This window comes from Bubalus bubalis, chromosome 14, assembly GCF_019923935.1.
Source record: "Bubalus bubalis isolate 160015118507 breed Murrah chromosome 14, NDDB_SH_1, whole genome shotgun sequence".
NCBI lineage: Eukaryota > Metazoa > Chordata > Mammalia > Artiodactyla > Bovidae > Bubalus > Bubalus bubalis.
The window spans coordinates 36707133-36731910 of NC_059170.1; the positions used below are offsets into that span (position 1 = coordinate 36707133).

The window sequence follows — 24778 nt, forward strand, 5'->3', positions numbered from 1 at the left end:
TCAGGGGACTTCCTGTTGACAATGCCATATGTCAGGTGGGGACATGAAACTTGTGTTCATGTGTTCGTCTTTCTGCTTCTTGTTCAACTTCTCATTTTGATATGGGACATAAAAATATTCCAAGGATTTTAGGAAGGTTGTCTCGGTAATGGAAATTCATCTGAGCAGAGTACCTCTAAAATCCCTTCCTTGTATCTTTCCTCCATTTTTTTTTTTTTTTAAACATCTCTTCTGGAAATAGCATTTGAGTTGAAAAGTCCAGTACTAAAACTTTGTTCTAGCAAGGATTTTGTTATTTTTTTGTCATATTTAGTCACAAAGTAGATTGCATTTCACAGAGATGGCAAAACAATTGAGGTTTTCTTGCCACTAGAGAATAAAGTCAATGCTACATTTATTGTGTTGGTGATAAGTAGTATGATAGCAATTAACATTTACTGAGCACTTACTATGCCAAACTTTAAATATAGTTTTTGCTGTGTAGTGCAAAGCCATGTTCAGTCTGTATAACAGTGTCCACTCCAGTATCTGAATTGCCATAATTCAGGAAAGGTATAAAAAACAGTACTTATCAATAAGCCATGGACCTCCATGCCTGGTAGTTACTATATCCTCTTTAGCAAAATGCAGATACTGATATTAGGTTGAACCATATGAAGTTGCCATTTTTGTAGGCTCCTCCAAATGGTAAAAATAATGGCAATTTCCTATGGTCCAGCCTAGTTGAGGATTAGATGATCTTCTGTGTATAGTGCCTTAAGCATATTAAGCACTCAGTGAAGGGAACCTTATTACTGTTCATGTTATTTCACCTTCTCATTCTTTGTCAGATTTTCTAATAATTACAATAGTTTGGAGTGAGCCTCTTTAGCCCTTTCATCCTGTTGTAATGAACACAAGTAATGAAGTGGTTCAAGAGTGGGCCAGTAAGAGAAGCAAAGGGTTGACACATTTGGCCCCACTGTGACCCAAGTGGTGGGGGAGGGTCCCGAGAGGGAGTGTGTTGCTTTCCGCTCTCCACCGCAGCTCTTCTTTCCCCAGGTACACTGTGCTCCGCCTGATGATTCGGCAGAGGCTAGAGGAGATAGCTGAGACCCCAGCAACAATCTGAGCCACTAGAAGAAGGGGATCCAGATGCTGCAGAGGCCATTGTTGCCCAGAGAAGACTCACAGGAAGCTGGATGCCTTCCACGGAAACATTTACAAGCAAATCTTTCCAGCTTTCAAACCACAATGGAGAAGCCAGCAACTCCCTGTCCTTTCTTTCCCTGCTCCTTTCCTTCACTCACGAGGACTTTCCATTTTTATTATAAGGAGGACCCAAAATGTGTGTGCGCACGTGTGTGCTCAGATGGTACACATCCACGTGCCTACATGATAAATTCACATGCAATTCAGTTCCAAGCAACCTGCACTAGTGCTTGGGGCAGCACATATGCTGCTTGTGGGCAGGAAAATCAGAGGAGTCACCGCCAATCTGAGGGCTTTTAGACGGAAGAAAAGGTTTCTCCTCTCAAGTGCCAGGGAGCAACTATACATATCTGCTCAACTTTAGAAGGAAAAGAAGGCCTAGCAAACTCACCATCTGGGGCATTTATGTGTTAATAGGAGCTTCCCTGGTAGCTCAGCTGGTAAAGAATCCACCTGCAATGCAGGAGACCCCGGTTCGATTTCTGGGTTGGGAAGATCTCCTGGCGAAGGGACAGGCTACCCACTCCAGTATTCTTGGGCTTCCCTGGTGGCTCAGATGATAAAGAATCCACCTGCAATACAGGAGATCGGGGTTTGTTCCCTGGGTTGGGAAGATTCTTGGAGAAGGGAATGGCTACCCACTCCATTATTCCTGCCTGGAGAATTCCATGGACAGAGGAGCCTGGTGGGCTACAGTCCATGGAGTTGCAAAGAGTCGGACAAGACTGAGCGACTTTCACTTTCACTGTGTTAATAGATATTCTCTCTGTATGCCTAGAAGGATCTATGAGTCTGAGATCCTTGGAAATAAACAAATTAATTAACAAACCATGCCCTCAAGGCAGGTCTGATGAAAAGAAAAAGATAAACTATCAGTGGGGTAGATGCAATAAGCCCACAGGTTTTTACACTGGAAACTTTGTTCTAAATAACAAGGACGTGTCTGTCTGGATGCCAGTAAAGAATGGACTTTGCCTTGGCCCTTGCCACCCTGGCTACCTCTCGGAGATAAGGGGAGCCTGATGTTTCTCTCAGCATGCCAAGCTGTTGACCCCAATTCTTTGGTGCCTCCTGAGTTGAAAGAAATGTCTTATGAAACAGGTCTCACTCATTTGTATAAGGTGCTGACTGGCTGGCGAGGCTAGGGCCTAGTCTTGGGTGGCTGGGAAATTTCCCCTCCTTAGGGAAATGTGAAGACTTCTTGTAGAATGACAGGTGCCTGTAAGTTCAGTCCATTTGCACATAACCAAGGAGTCTTCCTGCACTTGGAGCTGAAGTCCTATGTTTGAAGTCAAGCCTTTAAACTTTCAAACCACTATATTCTTGCAAGTTGCTCTCACATTGTATGTGGAAATGGACTCTTAGGAATGAAGACTTCTGCTATTTATCAAGTATGGGGTTCAGGGATGCCTTTTGCGCCTTTTGATGGTGCATAGTTAGGATGGAGCTTCTCTCTCAGCTTCTCTGAGCAGCTACCTGGGTGATCTTTAGAGAGACTCCAGTGGAGGGGAAAGGGCAAGAAGAGTCTGTCCCTTGGAGCCTCCATTGGGAAGATTGACAAGTAGCTCAGCCCCAGTACAGCTGATACTGTTTGAAGAGGGTTAGATGGATGGTTGGAACAGGGTGCTGGCTGTGGAGGTCAACCAAGCAGGGCCAGAAGCTCCTAATAGCAGGAGTCTGAGCCTTGTTGGGGTAGAACTCCCCATCTATTCTCTGCCTCCTCTCTGAAGATTTGGAGAGCTGGGCAGTTGAGGAAAGAAGAGCCACTGATCTGTGCCTCCAAGGAAAGTGGACCTTTGCAGCAGACTTCTTCCTGCCCTGGGCACCCTTGCCCCCATCTGCCACTGTGGCTTCCAAGAAAGACCTCTTTAGATGGCTTACAGCTGTGGTTTCATTGTTGACTTTCGAGAAGATGGTATGCTGCCACCTGTCATTTTGCTAAGGGTCTCTTAGCAAGCTTACTGCCTCTGTGGGGATATCCACCAGCCTTGTGCAGGGTGGACTGGAAATCAGGAGGGCCTTAGCCTCCTCAGTGGGCTTCTGCAAAATGCACAGAAAATAATAGGGGCCAAGGGAGAGGCTTCCTTTGTTACAGATGGGAAAGAACAGTTTTGTGAATGCAAACATACTTGCTGAATTTTGCATTTGAGAAATGACTTAGAAAACTTTTCTTCTGGTCATTTTAATTTTGAATGTTCAAAGCCTTTGTTGGCCCCAATAATCTTCCTTGAATGGCTTGGGAAAATTTTATCCACAATGTAAATTATTAATGACTAACTTTTATTGGACAGCTGTTTTGGCTTATCAAAGTTCTCTTTAATTTGCACTAACATTATGATCGTGTTAAACATGGAAATGTTGCAAAATGTCAGTTTGCCAGATTACTTTCTGAGAAAGTGATACTGGGGTAGGCTTGGATTTTTTTAAAGATCGGGGATTGGGGTGGAATTAAGGGAAATCTCCTACATGATACATTCCACTTAATGCAGGCCCCACTTTTCCATTTTGGCTCACCCTGTTTAGAAATAATTTCTCATGTCCTAATAACCCAGTCAGGAATTTTGGAAAGATTCTTTGAAACAGAGACACTGCTGTGATGCAGAGCTGTATTTTCTCACTGGTATCACATGGCCTTGCAGCTTTGAACTCCTGGACAGATTTGTGTGCATTTATGTAAGTGTGTGCAATGAACCTGAAATCATGTGATGAACAAAGGGCCAATTTATAGGGTTTTTTCCCTCACTTGTGAAAAGCGACATAGCCTCATCCGACTTAATCTTTTTCCCAGAGCTTATGTTATAAGGTGATCAAATGAAGGAAAAACTTGAGTTTATCTGATTGGTGATAAGGGGATCCAGTCCCCCAGGTGATGTTGGAATTAAGCACAAGGTAACATTCTTAGTAATCACATTAGTGAGAATGTGAGGAGTTAAATTGTAGGGGGAGGGGGAGGAGTTACCTTGAGGAGGAACTGAAAAGCACAAAATAGGCTTGACTGTGCAAACTGGTGAGGAAAGCACACTGACCTCTGGGCTTTTGGATTTTAACTCTGAATTGAGGCTGAGGTGGGAGAATCTGAGATTAGCCATCCCTGTGACAAATGCTGAGCCCTCAGGTTGAGGTTTTGGCCTGAGACTTCAAGGAATAATATATTCACCTTTCCGTCCTTTCTACCAGAAAGAAAACAAGACACTGTCCTAGAGACCTCCAGATAATGATATTTTGTCATCTATGTAGATAAGACTTTAGGACATAAAGACCAAAAAATAAAAAAGTCACTCAAAACACAAACCTTGTTCTCTGATGCAAAAATGTCTTGGCCAGAATTCTTTGGAGTTTGGGCAGTTATTTCAGGGTTAGGAGATTGGAAGGAGAGATGGATCACAGAAGGGGAAGAAGCTCTCTTAAAAGAGATGCTCTCTTTAAAAAACAAAACTGTTTCAGAGCTCTGTAGCACAGAGAACACGGTGCCATAGGTACACCTCCAAGAGAAATTTCTGTATGAACAAAGGAATTCCACAGGTGGCCCTAGTAGTGATGAACCTGCCTGCCAGTGCAGGAGATCTAAGAGACGCGGATTCAATCCCTGGGTCAGGAAGGTCCCCTGGAGAAGGGCATGGCAACCCACTCCAATATTGTTGCCTGGAGAATCTTATGGACAGAGCAGCCTGGCAGGCTATAGCTCATAAGGGTCGCACAGAGTCAGATAGGACTGAAGCAACTTAACACACCAGCATAGCACCCAAACCATGATGTGAAGGCCTAGGTAGGAGGCAGAGATCTCCTTGAGCACCGATGCAGCAGTACAGATTCTCTAGTCAAGTCTCTACTTAAATTGTTTTACACAAAGTCTTCTTGTTGGAGGCAGATGAGATGAGAAATGATCTAGAGAGGTAAAAATAGACAAATGCGGCACCCTTTCTTTCTGAGGGAATTGACAGCATTTACCCTGTCATGGGAGGTTACAGCTCCCCCTGTGTTGTAGCCAAGCACTAGACATGGACAAGCTGTAAAGGGAGAACCTCAGTTTACCTGTGGAGCCTCCCCAGCAGATCGCAGACCTGTTTTCCAAGCTGCTGGTTTCTGGTGTATAACTGCTAGTGTTTCTTAAGGGTTTCCCCATTTGATTTAGCTTTGTGAAGTATCTTTTATCTTAATCATAACTTGCTTGTCAAATAATGGTACACGACCTGGTTCAATGTTTGGTTCTGAATTTATAAACTGATGTGTTTAGATATCTTAATGTAACTTGACAAGTCCTCAGTAGGGAGCTGTGAATTTCTGTAACATTTTGATATGTTTTAAAGCACCTGACCTAGACCTTGTTGAATAAAGCACTCTCAAAAAGAATTTTCTGGTGGACCAGTATGTGTGTCTGCTGCATTATAGGAGGGTTGGGGATGGGAATGTGAAGGTGCATCTGGGAGAGGCTTTGATTTTCTTCCTTCAGAGTTTATGGTTTGAATGTGTTCAGACTCGGTTCCAGTTTTCCAAATAGAAAGTGAAATTAGAATATTCCTTAGGAATCTTGAGTTCAGGCCCCTGGTGGAACCAAGAATTATAGGAATAGCTGGGGACAGCTGTTCAATGAGGCTGGATTTTTGTCCTAACTCTACCCTGGGTTTTTTGGGGCCAATTCATTGAACCTTTTCTAGGACTTGTTTCCTCATCTGTAAAATGGTCAAACCACTGTCTTGGGTTGGGGACCTGAGTTTATCTCTGTTGGTGGCAGCCCCACAGGGGTTGCCAAACCTAAGATTAGGGCCCAAGTTCCATCAGATGGTATGGGGGAAGGGTGATGGTTAATTTTATGCACAACTTGGCTAGGTCATGGCACCCAGATATTAGTCAAACACTAGTCTGGGTATTGCTGTGATGATATTTTTAGATGGGATTAACCAGGTGGCACAAATGGTAAAGAACCCAACTGCCAATGCAGGAGCCATAAGAGAACCAGGTTTGATCCCTGGGTTGGGAAGATCCCCTGGAGGAGAGCACAGCAACCCACCCCAGTATTCCTGTCTGGAAAATCCCATGGACAGAGGAGCCTGGCGGACTACAGTCCATACGGTCACAAAGAGTCGGGCATGACAGAAGTGACTTGGCATGCATGCAACATTGAAATCAATAGACTTTGAGTAAAGCAGATCACCGTCTATAATGTGAGTAGGCCTCATCCAACCATCCGAAGGCCTTAACAGAAAAACACTGAGGGAGAGGGAGAGGGAATTCTGCCTCCAGTCTGCCTTTGGACTACAGCTGCAAAACTGGCTCTTCCCTGACCTCCAGACTGCCAGCCTACCCTTGAGATTTTGGATTCCTCGTCTCCCACAATTGCATGAGTCAATTCTTTAAAGTAACTCCCTCTCTCTCTATATATATATATGTCTGTATATATACATATCTATCTATCTATATATATGTATCTTCATCCTGCTGGTTCTGTTTCTCTGCAGAACTCTAACACAGAGAAAGGTTGTGTAGTTGGTTTATAACATTTAAATATATGATTGACAGTTGTCCTTTTAGGATATCTGGCCATGGAGCATAAAGAATAACCAGCATAATTTGGCCTCTAGAAAAAGATAACAACCAAGATTATATTTTTATCAGTGCCACCGAACAATGCTTGTATATTTAGAGTTTTCACTCCAAGCAGCAGCTTTTTAGGTGCTGAATTAATTAAACTGAGTGAAATAGATGAGCAGACAGCTAACACATATAAAGCAGTGAGGTTTTTGTACTGTTCAGTATGTGGATGTAGGCAACATAAACAAAAGATAAATGGTCTTTTTGGGGTCCTACTAAGACCTCAAGTCAGGCAGTAAACTTCATAGAAGTTAGAGTGCCCGAAGTCACCCAACAAATACTAATAGCTGCTGCCAAAGGAGTTGGCAGTTTCTGTCTTGCTTTATGAAAACAGATTTTATGAAATAATTTGTTGGTATCTATTTTATGTAATGAAGCTATCACTAACTGGAGTTTGCTATGAGAACAAGACTTTACTGTAAAGTTCTGAATACATTCAAGTAGGTTTTCCTGGAACACTTAGATGCAAGCAAACCTACTGAAAATTGAACATGGGTAAAAACTGGCAGTGCTCTTTTTGTTTTAAAACCAAACAAAATAGCAGGTGGAGGGAATGCAGGGGAAAAAAGAGGCAACCAACCAAAGTAAAATTTTTTACTTATTATTTAAGTATGTAGTTGTATAACTATGTAAATTAACTTTATCATAATAGTAACTCATAAATGTATATTTTATAAATACATAAGTTTAGCAGTTTTAAAACTATGGGCTCATTGGTAGGGGCTGTAAGTCCTGGTTGCTCAGGACAACTCCAACTTATGTCTGTTACTCTAGTGTAATTATCAATAGCATCCCCTTTTTTTCTCAAAATGTCCCAGTGTGGGTGATAAATATGGTCACTGTGTGCATTGGCCAAAAAGCAGCTTAACACAATTTTAATATGTAAGATGTTTAAGAAAAGTCATAAATTAGAGTCTAAATGTTAAATTTAAACTTTAGTGCTGAAATCTAAACCCATGTTTTGGTGGAAGGCAGACTATAACATGGATATTTTATTTATCACTATTTTGATAATGCTGATTTAAATGTTAAGTTGTAAAATTGAACACAATTCAAATTCAAACTCATGACTTTCAATGTCACCCTAACTGTGTCTGCAGAACCATTTAAGGGATCAGGAACGCTACTGAGAGAAACCTGGGCTCCCAGAGTGTGCATGCCAAGTCACTTCAGACATGTGACCTTATGGACTGTAGCCCTCCAGGTTTCTCTGTCCATGGGATTCTCCAGGCAAGAATACTGGAGTGGATTGCCATGCCCTCCTGAAGGGGATCTTCCTGACCCAGGGATCAAGCCTGTGTTTCTTATGTCTCCTGCACTGGCACGTGGATTCTTTACCACTAACGCCACCTGGGAAGCCCCTCCCAGAGTGTAGTTTGGACCAAAGTTTGGACCAAAGGAACAGGACAAGCATGGGTTGTCTTATTAATGTAAATAATTATGTCTTAGAGATGTCTGAAGTGTAATTTCAGGAACAAACTGCTGATGAAAACTCCCACACATATTGAATGTCTGGACTGTAAAAAGCCTGGAATCCAAAATGACCCCAAGGAAAGATTTTTAAAGGCAAGGGACATATTTACAGAAATGTAATGAGTTAAATTGTTAAAGTTCCTTTTCCAAATTTTGGCAATAGCACGAGTCATCACAAAAATTAATATTAGTAGTCTCACCAGAATCCTTTAGTTAACTAAGCTCAGTCACATCCAACACTTTGTGATCCCAGGGACTGCAGCCTGCCAGGCTCCTCTTTTCATGGAATTCTCCAGGCAAGAATATTAGAGTGTGTAGCCTTTCCCTTCTCCAGGGGATCTTGCCAATCCAGGGATCCAACCTGGGTCTCCTAAATTGCAGGCAAATTCTTTACCATCTGAGCCACCAGGGAAGCCCCTTAGTTAACTCAGCAGAAAGAACAAACTACAACATCCATGACCCACTGAAAGAAAACAAGTAGAAGCTGAATTTAAAATGATCATAATAGGACTTCTCTGGTGGCCCAATGCAGGGGACATGGCTTCTATCCTCAGTCCACAAAGATTACACATGCCACAGGGCAGCTGAGTCCCTGTGCTGGTTCACAAATCACACTCTGAACAAGGCTAGAAGCCACATAAACCCAAAGGATCCTAAGAAAACTAAAACTACCCTACATTCTAAAATACCCTCAAAGATCCTAAACAAAACTAAACCCTAAATCCTAAACAACACAAAACACCCTCAAGTTTCTTAACTGATGCTTAAAATCTTAAGCCCCAAATTACCTAAACTAACTCAAACAACTCTACATGACTTAGGATCATAATAGACTCTAAAAGATCTTAAGCTTCATACCTCCCTAAAGCGCCCTAAAACATTCACATTTGCTTTAAATCTATTTTAATGAATTTAAATCTATTTTAATTGATCTAAACCCTTTCAGTCCAAAAGGCCATTAAAAAACCCCAAGAAATCCTAAATATGCTTAAATTCTAGATTCCCTAAACAATTCTAATTGATCCAAAATTATCCTGTGCTTGCTAAGTCACTTCAGTCATGTCCGACTCTTAGCGAGTCCATAGTACTATAGCCTGGCAGGCTCCTCTGTCCATGGGCTTGTCCAGGTAATACCGAGGTGGGTTGCCATGCCCTCCTCCAGGGTATCTTCCATTCTTTACCACTGAGCTACCAGGGAAGCCCCTTTGTAAGTGCTTGCTGATAGGATACAACCCATCCTCCTCATCTAGGAACCTGGATGCCCCAGGGCCCTAAAAGGTGGGGAGGCTGCAGGGTCCTAAAAGGTGGGGAGGCTGCAGAACATCCCTCTCTCCTGAGCAGGGGAGTGCCTCTTCTCTACAAGGAAAGTCTTGTAGGTGTCTGGTTGCATGGCCGACCAGAGGCCCAAGTGGTCCTTTTCACATCAGTGACTCCATACTGGCTACACATTCTAGCATCTTCAAACCAATGACTTGGTCAGCTTTGACATGCCCTGTCAAGAGCTAATGCTCTATCTCTTGCCCATTTGGAGCTTCTGTTAGGACCAGCAAGGTCATTTTGCTCAGGTTCAAATTAATGAAGTGCCTTAAATGTCTGCTTTTGACATTATCACTAGATGACACACAATTGTGTTTTAGTTTGGATTCAAACTTAGTTTGGGAGTTGATTCCACAGACGAGGTGGAATAGGAAAGTGTGATAGGAAAGGGAAGGAAAGGAAGGAAGCCAATATACGGTTTGTTATTAAGTTACCACTTGGGCAACTGCAGCTCAATCCTACTGAAGACCTTTGGGAACACGTAGAGTGCACCTCAGAGTTCCCCCACTGCAGGGCGAGACAGCCGGGGTTTTTAAATACCAACCTTCATCAGGCAATGGTAGAGGGCTGCTCTTGGGGGAGGAGGGAGCCATTCATTCCCTAAGCACATCAGCTTGCAGTGTACACAGGGAGCACAGACTCTGGTGGCCAAAGAACACAGGTGCTGGCTGTTAATGATCAGGTGTGCGTACACAGAAACAACAAGTGATAGGAACAATATCTCCTACATGAAGTCATTGTATCTGTACGTGTTAAAAGCAACAAGTTGTTTGATGTAAATATTAAAGCTATTCCACAGCACATGTTTGTAAACTTGTTTCTTCATTCTTCACCTTACAATTTCCTGGATGTCCTAAAAAGAAAGGCTTTTCTCCTTCACTCCAGGAATTTATCTAGGGTCCATATTCCACCGTAATTTCTTCCTTTCAAGATCTTTAAGCACATTTGCAAGGATCTTTTTTCCATATAAGATAACATTTATAGGTTCCAGGGATCAGGACCTTATATTTTGGGCATCATTTTTCAATCTACAGAACTATGGAAAGCCTGAGCTACTTTGGAAACAGTGAAGTTAGACACAAATGTTGCCCACAGTTGGTTGCATGATCCTGTTTAGCAGATTAGAAAATGTATAACTTTGAAGCCTGGAATAATGCCCAGTCACGAGAAACAAAGTCTGAGAGAAACAAGGCCAAAGCAGGGCTGACCCCAGACCTCCAACTCCTAGGATCCACACTTCTTGAAGCTCATTCCCTTCTTCTAGGCCATCTCAAAGCCACCATATAATTGTGAGTAAAAGCAATTAGTGACCTAAGGAAGCTTTGGTTCTTTTGCTTTGTCATTCATTTAACACTGGAATCAATTAAGATCCCAGACAGAGAAAGATGAGAAAGAGGGTGTTTTTTGGAAAGACTGTGTCTCAGGGGAGGAGCCCTTCTCTATGTAAGTCTGAATGACATGCTGAAATTGCCCCTCTATTTTCTTGCTCCTGCCCAAAAGTTAGTTCCAACTTATTTCACTTTGGTGAGATCGGTTCCATTCTCAGATGACAACAGATGGCCCCATCTCAGATTATCCAGCTTAGCTTTTCTTTCTCCAGGTCGTTTAGATGTTTGGGGTGGCAGCTTTCAGTTGGTTTTCTTCATTCTGCGAGTGCACAGCTGACAACCCAAAGGTATCTACCAGACAGAAACAGTGAGGAGTGCAGGCATTTTGGGGACACACTGCTGATATTTCAGTCACCTGACCATGTGAGAGAAACCCTTTGCCTTGCAGACTTGTGGATTAATTTATGCACCATATGGACCAACCAGGAACACTGGACTTCCCAGGCTGTGTCTACAAGATGGCTTCTGGACTCCTAGGAGTGGGCATACAGGGAGCTCAGGTCAGTGGTTGGGCAGTGCCCTTCCTGCTGATGGCATTCGACCTTGTCCCTCTTCTTCTGACTCACTTTTCAACTGTGTTCCTGGGGCTCATTTCAGGAGGTATATATTGGTGCCCACTTGTGGAATACTCCAGGCCTAGGAGCCCTCCAGGTGAACCTGGCTCTTTCTGACTCCTCTACGTCCTGCCCATTCCCTGCTGTGCTTTCCATCTGTGGGCACAATGCCTACCCTGGACAGCTTGGACCCCTGTTGCTTGTCTGCTGTCCAGGTCACTAATGTTAGTTCTCAGGTAGTTTCTTGACTTCACTGCTTCCTCCTCCCTCTTCTGTAGTCTCTGCCTGGAGACGGCCTAGGGCTTACCAGGCTCAGGAGCTCTCTTTCCTCCATTTCCTCTCATTCCTCCCAGAGACTTCCAACTGCACTTAGAATGAACTCCTACACAGACCTTCAAGGCCTCTTCAGCAGCCCCTGGCTACGTCCTCAACCTCATCTCACACACCTGCTCTTCTGCTCCCTTTGCTTATGCTTTCCTCCTCGTGCCACAAACACATTCTCAACTTGGGCTGTTTAACACACAGGTTTCTCCTCCTGAAGTATCTCAGCAGCATGGTTACCATGGCTAACTAGTTCATTCTTATTCTAGCTCATTCTCATTTTTCAAGTCTCAACTCAGATGTCCCCTCTGCAAAGAGGCCATCCTGATCACTCTAGTAATGTCTTCCTTCTCCAGTCACTCTTTTCATTATTTAAGAAAGTTTTTTATTAAGATAAAATGTACCTATCTTAAATGTATGGCATAGAGATTTTTGACAAAGGTATACATCCATTTGAGGGTAGCAATACCCCAATCAAGATCAAAATCAATGGACATGAGTTTGAGCAAACTCTGGGAGATAGGGAAAGATGGAGAAGCCTGGTGTGCTGCAGTCCATGGGGTTGCAAAGAGTCGGACACGAATTGGCAACTGAACAACAACAACTCCAATCAAGATACAACCTTTCCCCCGTGCTTTGTTATCACACTGTTTCGTCAGCTTCACTCTGTAGGACATTTCTTACTTGTTTGTTGTCTGCCTCCGCCTCTAAAATGGAAGCTCCTGGAAACCAGAGATCTCCTCTGTTGCCTTCGCTGCTGTATTCCTAATGGTCAAAACATTCTTCTCTGTGGCACAGAATGGAATTAATCAATGATGTTTTCTATTGGTATGAGCATGGAGTCGCGCCTTCTAATGCTGCAAACTCACCCACGGTATTCTGTGGGATTTGGCATTGCCCTTTCTTTGGTGGAAAGGAATATAAGATGCTGGTACCAAAAAAAAAAAAAAAAGGTGCAGGCACTGCTGGAGTGAGTAACACTCTTAGTCCCTGGGCCTTTGCCAGAGGTGAACCTCAGAGCTCTTTCCTCCAACTCGCACTCTGTTTCAACGCTGTCACATTCTGCATCTGCCCAGCCTCAGAGGCCACCTTGGACAGTCAAGGTTAGGGTCCCACATGCAGTCCCAAAGCCAAAAGTCATTCATGTTAACCTCAGAAGTTTGGATGATGCCTGAGTGTGTGGGTTAGAGGGTTTCTTTTTTTTTTTTTTTTTTAAGCAGAATGTCCTAACAGGTGTTTCCCAGGCCAGGCTCCTCTGTCCGTGGAATTCTCCAGGCAAGAATACTGAAGTGAGTTGTTGTTGTTCAGTCACTCAGTTGTGTCCTACTCTTTGCAACCCCATGGACTGCAGAATACCAGGCTTCCCCTTCACTCTCTCCTGGAGTTTGCTCAAACTCATGTCCATTGAGTTGATGATGCCATTCTACCATCTCCTCCTCTGTTGCTCCCTTCTCCTCCTGCCCTCAATCTTTCCCAGAATCAGGGTCCTTCCCAATGAGTTGGCTCTTTGCATCAGGTGGCCAAAGTATTGGAGCTTTAGCATCAGTCCTTCCAATGAACCTCAGGGTTCATTTCCTTTAGCATTGACTGGTTTGGTCTCCTTGCTGTCTAAGGGACTCTCAAGAGTCTTCTCCCACACCGCAGTTCAAAAGCATCAATTCTTCGGTGCTCAGCCTTCTTTATGGTTCAACTGTTACATCCATACATGATTACTGAAAAAACCATAGCTTTGATTATATAGACCTTTGATTATATAGACGCTGGCAAAACGACATTTCTACTTTTTAATATGCTGCCTAGGTTTGTCATAGTTTTTCTTCCAAGGAGCAAGTGTCTTTTAATTTTATGGCTGTAGTCACCATCTGTAGTGATTTTGGAGCCCAAGAAAATAAAGTTTGTCACAGTTTCCATTTTTTCCCCATCTATTTGCCATGAAGGGATGGGACTGGATGCCATCATGTTCGTTTTTTGAATGTTGAGTTTTAAGGCAGCTATTTCACTCTCCTCTTTCACCTTCATCAAGAAGCTCTTTAGTTCTTCTTTGCTTTCGGCCCTTAGGGTGATATCATCTGCATATCTGAAGTTGTTGTTTCTCCTGGGAATCTTGATTTCAGCTTGTGAGTCACCCAGCCCTGTATTTAGCATCATGTACCCTGCCCAGAAGTTAAATAAGCAGGGTGACAATATACAGCCTTGTCAGAGTCTTTTTCCAATTTTGAGCCTGTCCACTGTTCCATATCCGGTTCTGATTGTTGCTTCTTCTCCTGCATACAGGTTTTTCAGGAGCCAAGTAGGGTGGTCTGGTACTCCCATCTCTTGAAGCCTGACATACTGCAGTCCATAGGATTGCAAAGAGTTGGACACAACTGAGTTTGAATTGAACACAGTCAAAGACTTCAGTGTAGTCAACGAAGCAGATGCTTTTCTGGAATTCTCTTGCTTTTTCTACTATCCAGTGGATGTTGGCAATTTGATATCTGGTTTTCTGCCTTTTCTAAACCCAGCTTGTACAGGTGGAAGTTCTTGGTTCATGTACTATTGAAGCCTAGCTTGAAGGATTTTGAGCATTACCTTGCTAACGTGTGAAATGAGTGCAGTTGTATGGTAGTTTGAACATTCTCTGGAGTGGGTAACCATTTCCTTCTCCAGGGATCTTCCCCACCCTTGGCGTCAAACTCAGGTTTCCCCCATTGCTGGTAGATTCTTTACTGTCTAAGCCACCAGGGAAGCCCCTGAAATCATTAAAAAAGATCTTTTAAAAATCTATCTCCAGGAGGTGGTAGATGTGGAGGAAGCAGGTGAGGGCAGTGCCCCCTTGTGTTACCTTCTAGCTCTGGAACTCCCTGAGATTTGCATGGTCATTGCCCCATCCGGGTATTAGCAGAGATTAACACCCAGGCTTTCCGTCCTCCCAGGCCTAGCGCTGAGAAGGATTTGGAATGAAGACAGGCCCATCTTTCAAACTGGATGAGTCTGATGGCTAAGGAGCAAGGCAAACTCGGCAGAAAGGCGTTCAGGTCGTGAGTGCCGTCAACAGGTCTGGCGCTTGCTGATCAGGGCCGGTTGGTTTATGGCGCCCCTTGGTGGTCCCGACGCTGTGTTACATCTACTTCCACACCTCTTCTGAGTAGTGGCTTCCAAAGTGAGGTAGGACAAGACTATAACCTCTATTTTAATAGAAATAATTGAATTATTTAAATTCTTAAAATAGTGACACTTTGATCTTTGTGCCCTTTCTTGGTTTGTATCTCAGCTCCCTAGCTTGCTGCACAAGTAAAGCAGAAGGGACACTCTGAGAGTACGTGGGAGCTTCATGCCTTGAAGAGGCTGCTGCTGACACCCTCCCTGGGCTCAGTGTTTGGGACATCAAAGCTTTTGACACGTCCTGGTGTGTTTTGATGCTTTCTGAGCCAGACTGCTCAGGTTCGAATCCTCACTCTGCTATTTTGAGCCCTGGCTTACTCATGGTCTACTTTCATTTCTTCATCATTTGAATGGGAATAATATTAAGGCCCATCTCATGGTGATACTACGGGAATTAAACATCTTTAGAACATTTAGTAAAGTGCCTTGGTAAGGATGATATAAGTGACAGGAAGTGTTACTTTGTTTTACTGAGCACATGTGCTTGTTAAGTCACTTTAGTCATGTCCGACTCTGTGACGCTATGGACTGTAGCCTGCCATGCTCCTCTTTCCATGGGATTCTTCAGGTAAGAATACTGGAGTGGGCTGCTGATGCCCTCCTCTAGTTTTACTGAAGCGCTCACCAAAAATCCTAAAAAGCTTAAAAAAAAAAAAAAATCACTGCAAAAAATAAATAAATAAATAAATCAGATAGTATGAATAATGCAAGTGCAAGAGGGCACTAACATTAGTGTTTAAAGGTATTTTTAAAGTATTTAAGAGCACAAAAAAACCTAAAAGGCTTAAAAATTACTGCCGAAAAACATAGATCTAAGATAATATGAATAATAAAAGTGCAAGAGGCCACTAACAATATTCAAAAGTACATTTATGTAATTTACAAATAAGAATTAACATATATTAAGAATGCTCACTGAGTGTATATCTAATCAGAAAAATTTTAGAATCCACTGGTTCTGAGCCTGGGTGGAAACACATGATTCCAGTGGAAATGTTGGCTTCACCCAATGTATTTTCCTCAGTTTTGCCCTTTGGGGTGGCAAAGGCTTTAGTGTCATGTTTCATATGAAGATACTGAAGCACAGAGAGGTCAGCGACCTTATCCCGAGTTGCTTGGTGTGATCACCAGCTGAGCTAAGCCTCTTCACTCCAAGGAGCTGGTGTTCACACATGCCTAGATGCTCTTCATGACTTTTAACCTCTTGTGGACCTCATTCTTCACAAGAGGTGCAAAGGGAAGCCCATCAACCTCTGCAACTCACTCTCTACCTCTGCCTGCTCCTACCTCCTTCTCTGAAGAATAATTAAGTTTGAGACCAGGAGAGTTTGGGGCTGGGCTCTGCTCTGAACTTTATTGGTTCTGCCATGTCCAGGGTGGAAAATACCTTGCATGGTCTTTGTCTTGGTCAGGGCCACTTTCACGGGCTTTCTCTGCCATTTGGACCACGAGGTGGCTCTTGTGGTTCTCAGGCCATGTCCAGAGCTGCTGATAAGTAGTGTGTAGTTGTACATGAGTAATAAAGAACTCCATCATAAGAAAAGCTTGTGTCCAAGGCCATCTCCAACCAGAGGTATTTCTGAAAAGCCAACAGTCATGATGATTTTATAGTATGTTGTTTGGATTTCAGCATACATTTCTGGTTCAGGAGTTCATTCACATGTATAAAGGACTGGTTGAACATCTGTCACATGCCTGACACTGTTCTGGGTGAAGATACATAAGACAGATAAAGGCCTTGCTTGCTCAGAGCTTATGTTCTAGCAGAGAAGGGAGAAAGAAAAACGTGACTTTGGGCTTAAACATGAGACTTGCTTTGGCCAATGGAATGTATGTGTGGTTGAGCCATGCTGACTTTATTTTGTCAGTCCCATCTTAGGCCCACATCATAACCCCCACCCCTTTCTGTGTGACTGAGCTTCAGCCTACTCTCAAGGAATGTGCCCAAGCCAAATAAGTTGCCTATCATCTTTTAACCTTGCTTTCATCTGGTATGAAAACTGGAAGAATGCCTTTTGCTGATGCAGATGGTGAATGGTCATAAGACTCCCAGGGAGAAGAAAATGTCCCAATTCCTGTCATTGCTGACTTGCTTCTTGCTCGGTAGTCAGATTCTGTTTTTAGATTCAGGCTCTATAAATCCCTATATACCCATTTTGGTCTTGGTCAATGATTCCTGTATAATGTTACAAACCTCCATAGTTCACATAGTGCTTAGGCACTCTGTCTACCAGATCTAATTCCTTGAATCCTTTTATCACCTCCACTGTGTAATCATAAGGGATTTGATTTAGATTGTACCCGAATGGCCAAGTGGTTTTCCCTACTTTCTTTAAGCCTGTATTTTGCAGTAAGGGCTTCCCGGGTGGCTCAGTAGTAAAAACAGAAAAAAAAATCTGTCTGCAATGCAGGAGCCTCAGGAGATGCGAGTTCGAACCCTGGGTGGGGAAGATCCCCTGGAGGAGGAAATGGCAACCCACTCCAGTATTCTTGCCTGAAGGATTCCTTGGACAGACCATGGGTCACAAAGAGTCGGACACTACTGAGTGACTAACACTTTGCAATAAGGAGCTCATGATCTGAGCTACAGTCAGCTCCCTCTCTTGTTTATGCTGACTATATAGAGCTTCTCCATCTTCAGCTGCAAAAAATATCATCAGTCTGATTTCAGTATTGACCATTTGTGATGTTCATGTGTAGAATTTCTCTTGTGTTGTTGGCAAAGGGTGTTTGCTATGACCAGTGTGCTCTCTTAACAAAACTCTGTTAGCCTTTGCCCTGCTTCATTTTGCACTCCAAGGCCAAACTTGCCTGTTATTCCAGGTATCTCTTGACTTCCTACTTTTGCATTCCAATCCCCTATGATGAAAAGGACATCTTTTTGGGTGTTAGTTCTAGAAGGTCTTGTAAGTCTTCATAGACCTGGTAACTTCTGCTTCTTCAGCATTAGTGATTGGGGCATAGACTTGGATGTTGAATGGTTTGCCTTGGAAATAACAAAGATCATTTTGTTGTTTTTGAGATTGCACCTAGGTATTGCATTTTGGACTCTTTTGTTGACTATGAGGGCTACTCCATTTATTCTAAGGGATTCTTACCCACATTAGTAGATATAATGGTCATCTGAATTATATTCACCCATTCTGGTCCATTTTACTTCACTGATTCCTAAGATATCTATTTTCACTCTTGCCATTTCCTGCTTGACCACGTCCAAAACCTTGATTCATGGACCTAACATTCCAGGTTCCTATGCAATATTGTTCTTTACAGCATCAGACTTTACTTTCACCACCAGACATGTCCACAACTAAGCATCATTTCCACTTCAGCCCAGCTATGTCATTCTTTCTGAAGTTATTAGTAATTGCCCTCTGGTCTTCCCCAGTAAGCATATTGGACACTTTCTGACTTGGGGGACTCATCTTCCTGTGTCATATCTTTTTGCCTTTCATACTGTTCATGGGGTTCTCCCAGCAAGAATACTGGAGCGGTTTGCCATTCCCTCGTCCCATGGACCAAGTTATGTTAGAACTCTCCACTATGAGCCATCTGTCTTGGGTAGCCCTACACGTCATTCATAACTTAATTGAGTTATGCAAGCCCCTTCACTATGACAAGGCTGTGATTCAAGAAGCAGTTTGTAACATTGTACAGGAGTCAGTGACCAAAACCATCCCAAAGAAAAAGAAATTCAAGATAAAGTGGTTGTCTGAGGAGGCCTTACAAACAGCTGAGGAAAGAAGATATACAAAAAGCAAGGGAGACAGGGAAAGGTATACCCACCTGAATGCAGAGTTCCAGAGAATAGCAAGGAGAGATAAGAAGCCTTCTTCAATGACCAGTGCAAAGAAATAGAGGAAAACAATAGAATGGGAAAGATTAGAAATCTCTTCAGGAAAATTGGAGATAAAAAGGGAACATTTCATGTAAGGATGGGCACAATAAAGGACAGAAGTGATAAGGACTTAACAGAAGCAGAAGAGATTAAGAAGAGGTGGCAAGAATATACAGAACTATATGGAAAACGTCTGGAAACCATGATGGTGTGGTCATTTACTGAGAGCCAAACATCCTGGAATGTGAAGTAAAGTGGGCCTTAGGAAGCATTACTATGAACAAAACTAGTGGAGGTGATGGGATTCCAGCTAAGCTATTTCATCCTAAAATATGATGCTGTTAAAATGCTGCACTCAAATGCCAGCAAACTTGGAAAGCTCAGCAGTTGCCAGAGGACAGTCAGTTTTCATTCCAGTTCCAAAGAAGGGCAGTGCCATTTTGTCAAGTTCACATCACCGTACAATTGCGCTCATTTCACATGCTAGCAAGATTATGCTCAAAATCCTTTAAACTAGGCTTCAGCAGTCCCTGAACCAAGAACTTTCAGATATACAAGCAGGATTTAGAAAAGGCAGAGGAACCAGAGATCAAATTGCCAACATTCGTTGGATCTTAGAGAAAGCAAGGGAATTCCAGAAAGACATCTGCTTCCGCTTCACTGACTACACTAAAACCTTTGACTCTGTGGATCACAACAAACTGTGGAAAATTCTTAAAGAGATGGGAGTATCAGACCACTTACCTATCTCCTGAGAAACCTGTATGCAGGTCAAGAAGCAACCATTAGAACCAGACACAGAACAATGGACTAGTTCAAAATTGGGAAAAGAGTACCACAAGGCTGTATATTGTCACCCTGTTTATTTAACTTCTATGCAGAGTACATCAGAGAAGGCAATGGCACCCTACTCCAGTACTCTTGCCTGGAAAATCCCGTGGACGGAGGAGCCTGGTAGACTGCAGTCCATGGGGTTGTGAAGAGTTGGACACGACTGAGCGACTTCACTTTCACTTTCACTTTTCACTTTCATGCATTGGAGGAGGAAATGGCAGCCCACTCTAGTGTTCTTGCCTGGAGAATCCCAGGGACAGGGGAGCCCGGTGGGCTGCTGTCTATGGGGTCACACAGAGTTGGACACGACTGAAGTGACTTAGCAGCAGCAGCAGCAGAGTACATCATGCGAAATGCTGGACTGGATGAATTACAAGCTGGAATCAAGGTTACTGAGAGAAATATCAATAACCTCAGATATGCAGATGATATTGCTGTATTGGCAGAAAGTGATGAGGGTGAAAGAAGAGTGTGAAAAAGCTGGCTTGAAACTCAGGTTTCAAAAAACTAAGACCACGGCATCTGGTCCCATCACTTCATGGCAAATAGTAGGTGAAAAGGTGGAAGTAGTGACAGACTTTATTTTCTTGATTTCCAAAATCACTGCAGATGATAACTGCAGCCATGAAATTAAAAGATGCTTGCTGAAGGAAAGCTATGACAAACCTAGACAGCATATTAAAAAGCAGAGACATCAATTGCCATCAAAGGTCTGATAGTCAAAGCTATGGTTTTTCCAGTAATCATGTATGGATGTGAGAGTTTGATCATAAAGAAGATTGAGTGCTGAAGAATTGATGCTTTTGAATTGTGGTGCTGGAGAAGACTTTTGAGAGTCCCCTGGACAGCAAGGCGATCCAAAGGAAATCTGTCAATCCAAAGGAAATCAACTCTGAATATTCATTGGAAGGACTGATTCTGAAGCTGAAGGTCCAATACTTTGGCCACCTGATGCAAAGAGTCAACTCATTGGAAAAGACCATGATGCTGGGAAAGATTGAAGGCAAAAGGAGAAAAGGGCAGCAGAAGATGAGATGGTTATATAGCATTATTGACTCAGTGGACATGAATTTGAGTAAACTCCAGGAGACAGTGAAGGACAGGGAAGCCCTGTGTGCTGCAGTCCATGGGGTCACAAAGAGTCAGACAACTTAGCAACTGAACAGCAACATACCCTTTTTGGCATATTGGAGTGCAGCAGCAAATGCCTCTGGATCATCTGCCCAATCCTGCCTGTAGGTAAGTTACCAAAAATAAACTTCATAATTTCACTTTATGAATTTGCCTGCCTTGTTTTGCTGTCTCAAAGTTCCTTCTCAGTTCACAGGATATTATTCTAAATCTCTGTTACTGGCGATAGAGATGGTGTGTCAATTCTGAGCGTAGGTCTTAGGAGATCTTACACGTTTCTGCTTACTCTATTGCTCCTCCGCCATTGCTGTGAAAAAAACATACGTGTCTGGTTCTAGCAGGATGATGAGAGACATGTGGAGCTGAGATGCTCCCCCAAGCAACCCATAGCCCTGCCCTGAGGAACACAGCTGTGCCCAGCTGAGCCCAGCCAGCCAACCTGCAGCTGTGAGTGATAATATAGGATTGTGATTTTAAGCCATGGAGTTTTGAGATAGTTTGTTACACAGCAATAGCTGACTGATACAGGTGCTCTGAAGGGAAAAAGAAGCTGAGATAAAGAAGCACCCTAAGGAACATACTTAGGCAGGATGGTATGGAAAATTCTGGAATGGAGCTAATACTTGGGCTGAGACCTGAAGGTTGAGAAGAAGCTCCCCACATGATAATGAGAGACGAGTATGAGGAAACAAAGTTCCTGAGGCTGGAAATAACTTGTGTTTTAGCAGAAGACCTGGATGGCTGAAGCAGAGTTATTCCAGGAAAAGGGGCAAATGAAGCTAGAGAGAGGTACAGAGCTTTGCAGGCCAGTATAAAGTGTTTGAATTTTATTCTCAGTACAGTGGGAAGATTTGAAAAGGTTTTAAGGAGGAGAGGGAGAGAGAAGAAGAAGAAGAAAAGAGGAAGGGAGAAGAGGAGGAGGGGAGGAGATGAGAAGAGAGGAGAGAGAGTTGCTTTTATGGTTTTAATTGTCCATCTTTGTCCTTGTGCAAACAGAAGCAAGGATGCCAGTTGGGAGGCTGTTGAAGATATCCAGGTGAGATAATGGCAGAGCCCGGGCCAGGTGGCGACATTGGCAGTACTGAGAAATGAGTGGGTTAATACTGCATTGTAGAATAGATTTCATAGGACCAAGCCTTCTGGTTTGGGGTATGATGGAGAACTATCATCAGTGACTAATTCCCCACCCCTAGAAAACTATTCCTGGAAATCCAGAGGAAAAAAAAAGAAGATAGATGATGGGTATATCTATGGCATTTGAGTAAGAGTGTAGAAGTAATGGAAGCAGGGTAGTAACTAATATTTGTTGAGCACTTACTATTTTCTATATACTCCCCTAAGCTTTTGACATCTTACACCAACATATGAGGTAGGTCTTTATCTCCACTTTACAAATGAAACAGAGATACCATGAGGGTCAGTGACTTGTCCAAGGGCACACATAGCTGGTAAGAGGAGCACAGTGATCTGGGGTTTGGCATAATCTCTCTTTTGGCTACACTCCAGGGGAGGATCCCAGGAAAATGGTGTTGGACTTTGCCTTTGCAAGTCTTTCAGAGATCCCTCATTCAGATCTAAGCAATGTCCCCCATGTGGTGAAAAGCTCTTTTGTCTTCTTAGGTCTATACCTAAGACTAGAGCTGACACCTGGTCTTTGAAGACTGGTTAAGTCTTCAGGGTTTTCAGGATTGATTAGCCATTCTGTAGTGGGCAGAGGGAGACATGTTGGATGCAAATCTGGTTGAGCTGATCCTCCTGGACTTACAGCAGCTCCAGCCCCACCAGTTCATTCAGTATCTTAAGAAGATGCCCCGATGAGGCAGGAAACTCCTTCAAAGTAACTGCAAGCCCTTCTCAGTAAAAGAGCCCAATCTACCTCTCAGCCAAGCCTGGTCAAGGACCCATGTGAACTGGAAATGCCTAAATTAGGGGAAGAGTGTGCCTTGAACATTGTTCTCTTCTCTGAGAGGATTTGATAAATGGAAATAGAGAGGAAGCCAGGGGACCGAGCAGGGAGTGGTTACAGGGATTGGTTCTATGACCTATAAGCTGAACACAAGATTGTTGACACCGGGCTCTCCAAACCTCTTGGCAGGGCACCTGGGACCAGAAATGCTGTCTGTACCTGGTTCTGCTTTGGGTGGAGACTGTGTCAGTGTGGAGCCAAGTGGCGTCTCCTGCCCGCACACCAGGGCCATGACCTTCACTTGAAGACTCCAGCAGCAAGAGATGATTCTCCAACCTTGTTGATGAAAAATTTTTAAATGCGAAAATTTTATTTATTTCTGGCTGTGCTGTGTCTTCATTGCCGTATACGGGCTTTTCTCTAGTTTCAGAGATGGGGACTGCTCTCTAGTTGTGGTGCTCGGGCTTCTCGTTGCAGTGGCTTCTCTTGTTCCGGAGCGTGAGCTCTAGGTGCACAGGCTTCAGTGGTTGTGGCCAATGGACTTAGTTGCCCCATGGCATGTGGGATCTTCCTGGACCAGGGATGGAGCTGATGTCACTCACATTGCAAGGTAGATTCTTAACCACCTAAAATGTATTAAAAGGAGGCAACAGGGGGACTTCCCTGGTGGTCCAGTGTCAAAGACTCCATGCTCCCAATGCAGGGGGCCCAGGTTTGATGCCTGTTCAGAGATCCTGCATGCTGCAATGAAGAGCATACTCAAACTAAAGGTCCCATGTGCTGCAGCTAAGACCCAGAGCAGCCAAATAAATAAATAAAGCAAAGAGACATGGAGGTTAAAGTATGACCCTTTAACCTAGACTGATGAAGTAGGTCCCTTGCTCACTACCAGTCATGCATAATCCCTAAGCTTCAGTCTCCCCTTCTGTAAAATGGGGATAATTATAGAGCCTGTCTAATATGGCTGTGAGGGTTAAACAAGCCACAGGAATAGAGCTTGGTGCATACTAACCATAATTTGATTTGTATGTCTTCATTTTACATGTTAAAGCTTTTTATTCAAATTGTCATGGATTAGTAGAAGCAACGGAGGAGGCAATGGCACCCCACTCCAGTACTCTTGCCTGCAAAATCCCATGGACGGAGGAGCTTGGTAGGCTGCAGTCCATGGAGTCGCTAAGAGTCGGACACGACTGAGTGACTTCACTTTGACTTTTCACTTTCATGCATTGGAGAAGGAAATGGCAACCCACTCCAGTGTTCTTGCCTGGAGAATCCCAGGGACGGGGGAGCCTGCTGGGCTGCCGTCTATGGGGTCGCACAGAGTCGGACACAACTGAAGCGACTCAGCAGCAGCAGCAGCAGTAGAAGCAAGTAAAATGCATAAGAAGATGGGTGGATACAAGAGAAATTGTGTAATTTAATTAAGACCTAAAATAAACAACCAAAATCAGTTTTCCATATATCTACTCCTTAAGCTCCCAAGTGGAGAAGGCAGTAGCCACATACCCCAGGCCCTGTGCTTTCCCTAGAGAAACAGTAGATGTCTAGGGTGTTTTTGTTTTTTTTTTGGCCTCACCTCTTGAGATCTTAGTACACCAAACAGGAATTGAACCCTGGCCCTCGGCAGTGAAAGCACAGAGTCCTAACCACTGGACTGCCAGAGAATTTCCAATCAAGGGTTCTTTGGGGGTTTTCCCTTCTTCTCCATGGAGAAGGCAATGGCACCCCACTCCAGTACTTTTGCTTGGAAAATCCCATGGACGGAGAAGCCTGGTGGGCTGCAGTCCATGGGGTTGCTAGAGTCGGACACGACTTCACTTTCACTTTCACTTTTCACTTTCATGTATTGGAGAAGGAAATGACAACCCACTCCAGTGTTCTTGCCTGGAGAATCCCAGGGACAGGGGAGCCTGGTGGGCTGCCTTCTATGGGGTCGCACAGAGTCGGACATGACTAAAGCGACTTAGCAGCAGCAGCAGCAGCTTCTTCTCCATTCCAGGGCTTTACCCTCATCAGCATCAATAGCACCACCCAACAAGGAGACACTAATTGCAGAGGAACCGCTTGAAGCCTTTCAGGCCCTCTCCTT

At 43.6% G+C, this 24778-nt stretch overlaps 1 protein-coding gene and 1 long non-coding RNA gene across 3 annotated transcripts in view; both read left to right on the forward strand.

Moving 5' to 3' along the window:
- Nucleotides 1–1730, forward strand: part of RASSF2 (Ras association domain family member 2) — a 57458-nt gene extending 55728 nt beyond the window's left edge. For both annotated transcript variants that reach the window (XM_006047753.3, XM_006047754.3), the window contains exon 11: nt 1042–1730. In XM_006047753.3, the coding sequence (XP_006047815.2) occupies nt 1042–1111 (70 nt within the window). In that variant the 3' untranslated portion in view covers nt 1112–1730. The remainder of the gene's footprint in view (nt 1–1041) is intronic.
- A 12799-nt stretch (nt 1731–14529) lies between these two features.
- Nucleotides 14530–23045, forward strand: LOC112578917. Its single transcript, XR_006544531.1, has 3 exons — nt 14530–14980; nt 21777–21816; nt 22876–23045. It is a non-coding gene; the product is annotated as an uncharacterized LOC112578917 (long non-coding RNA).
- Nucleotides 23046–24778: the final 1733 nt, after the last annotated feature.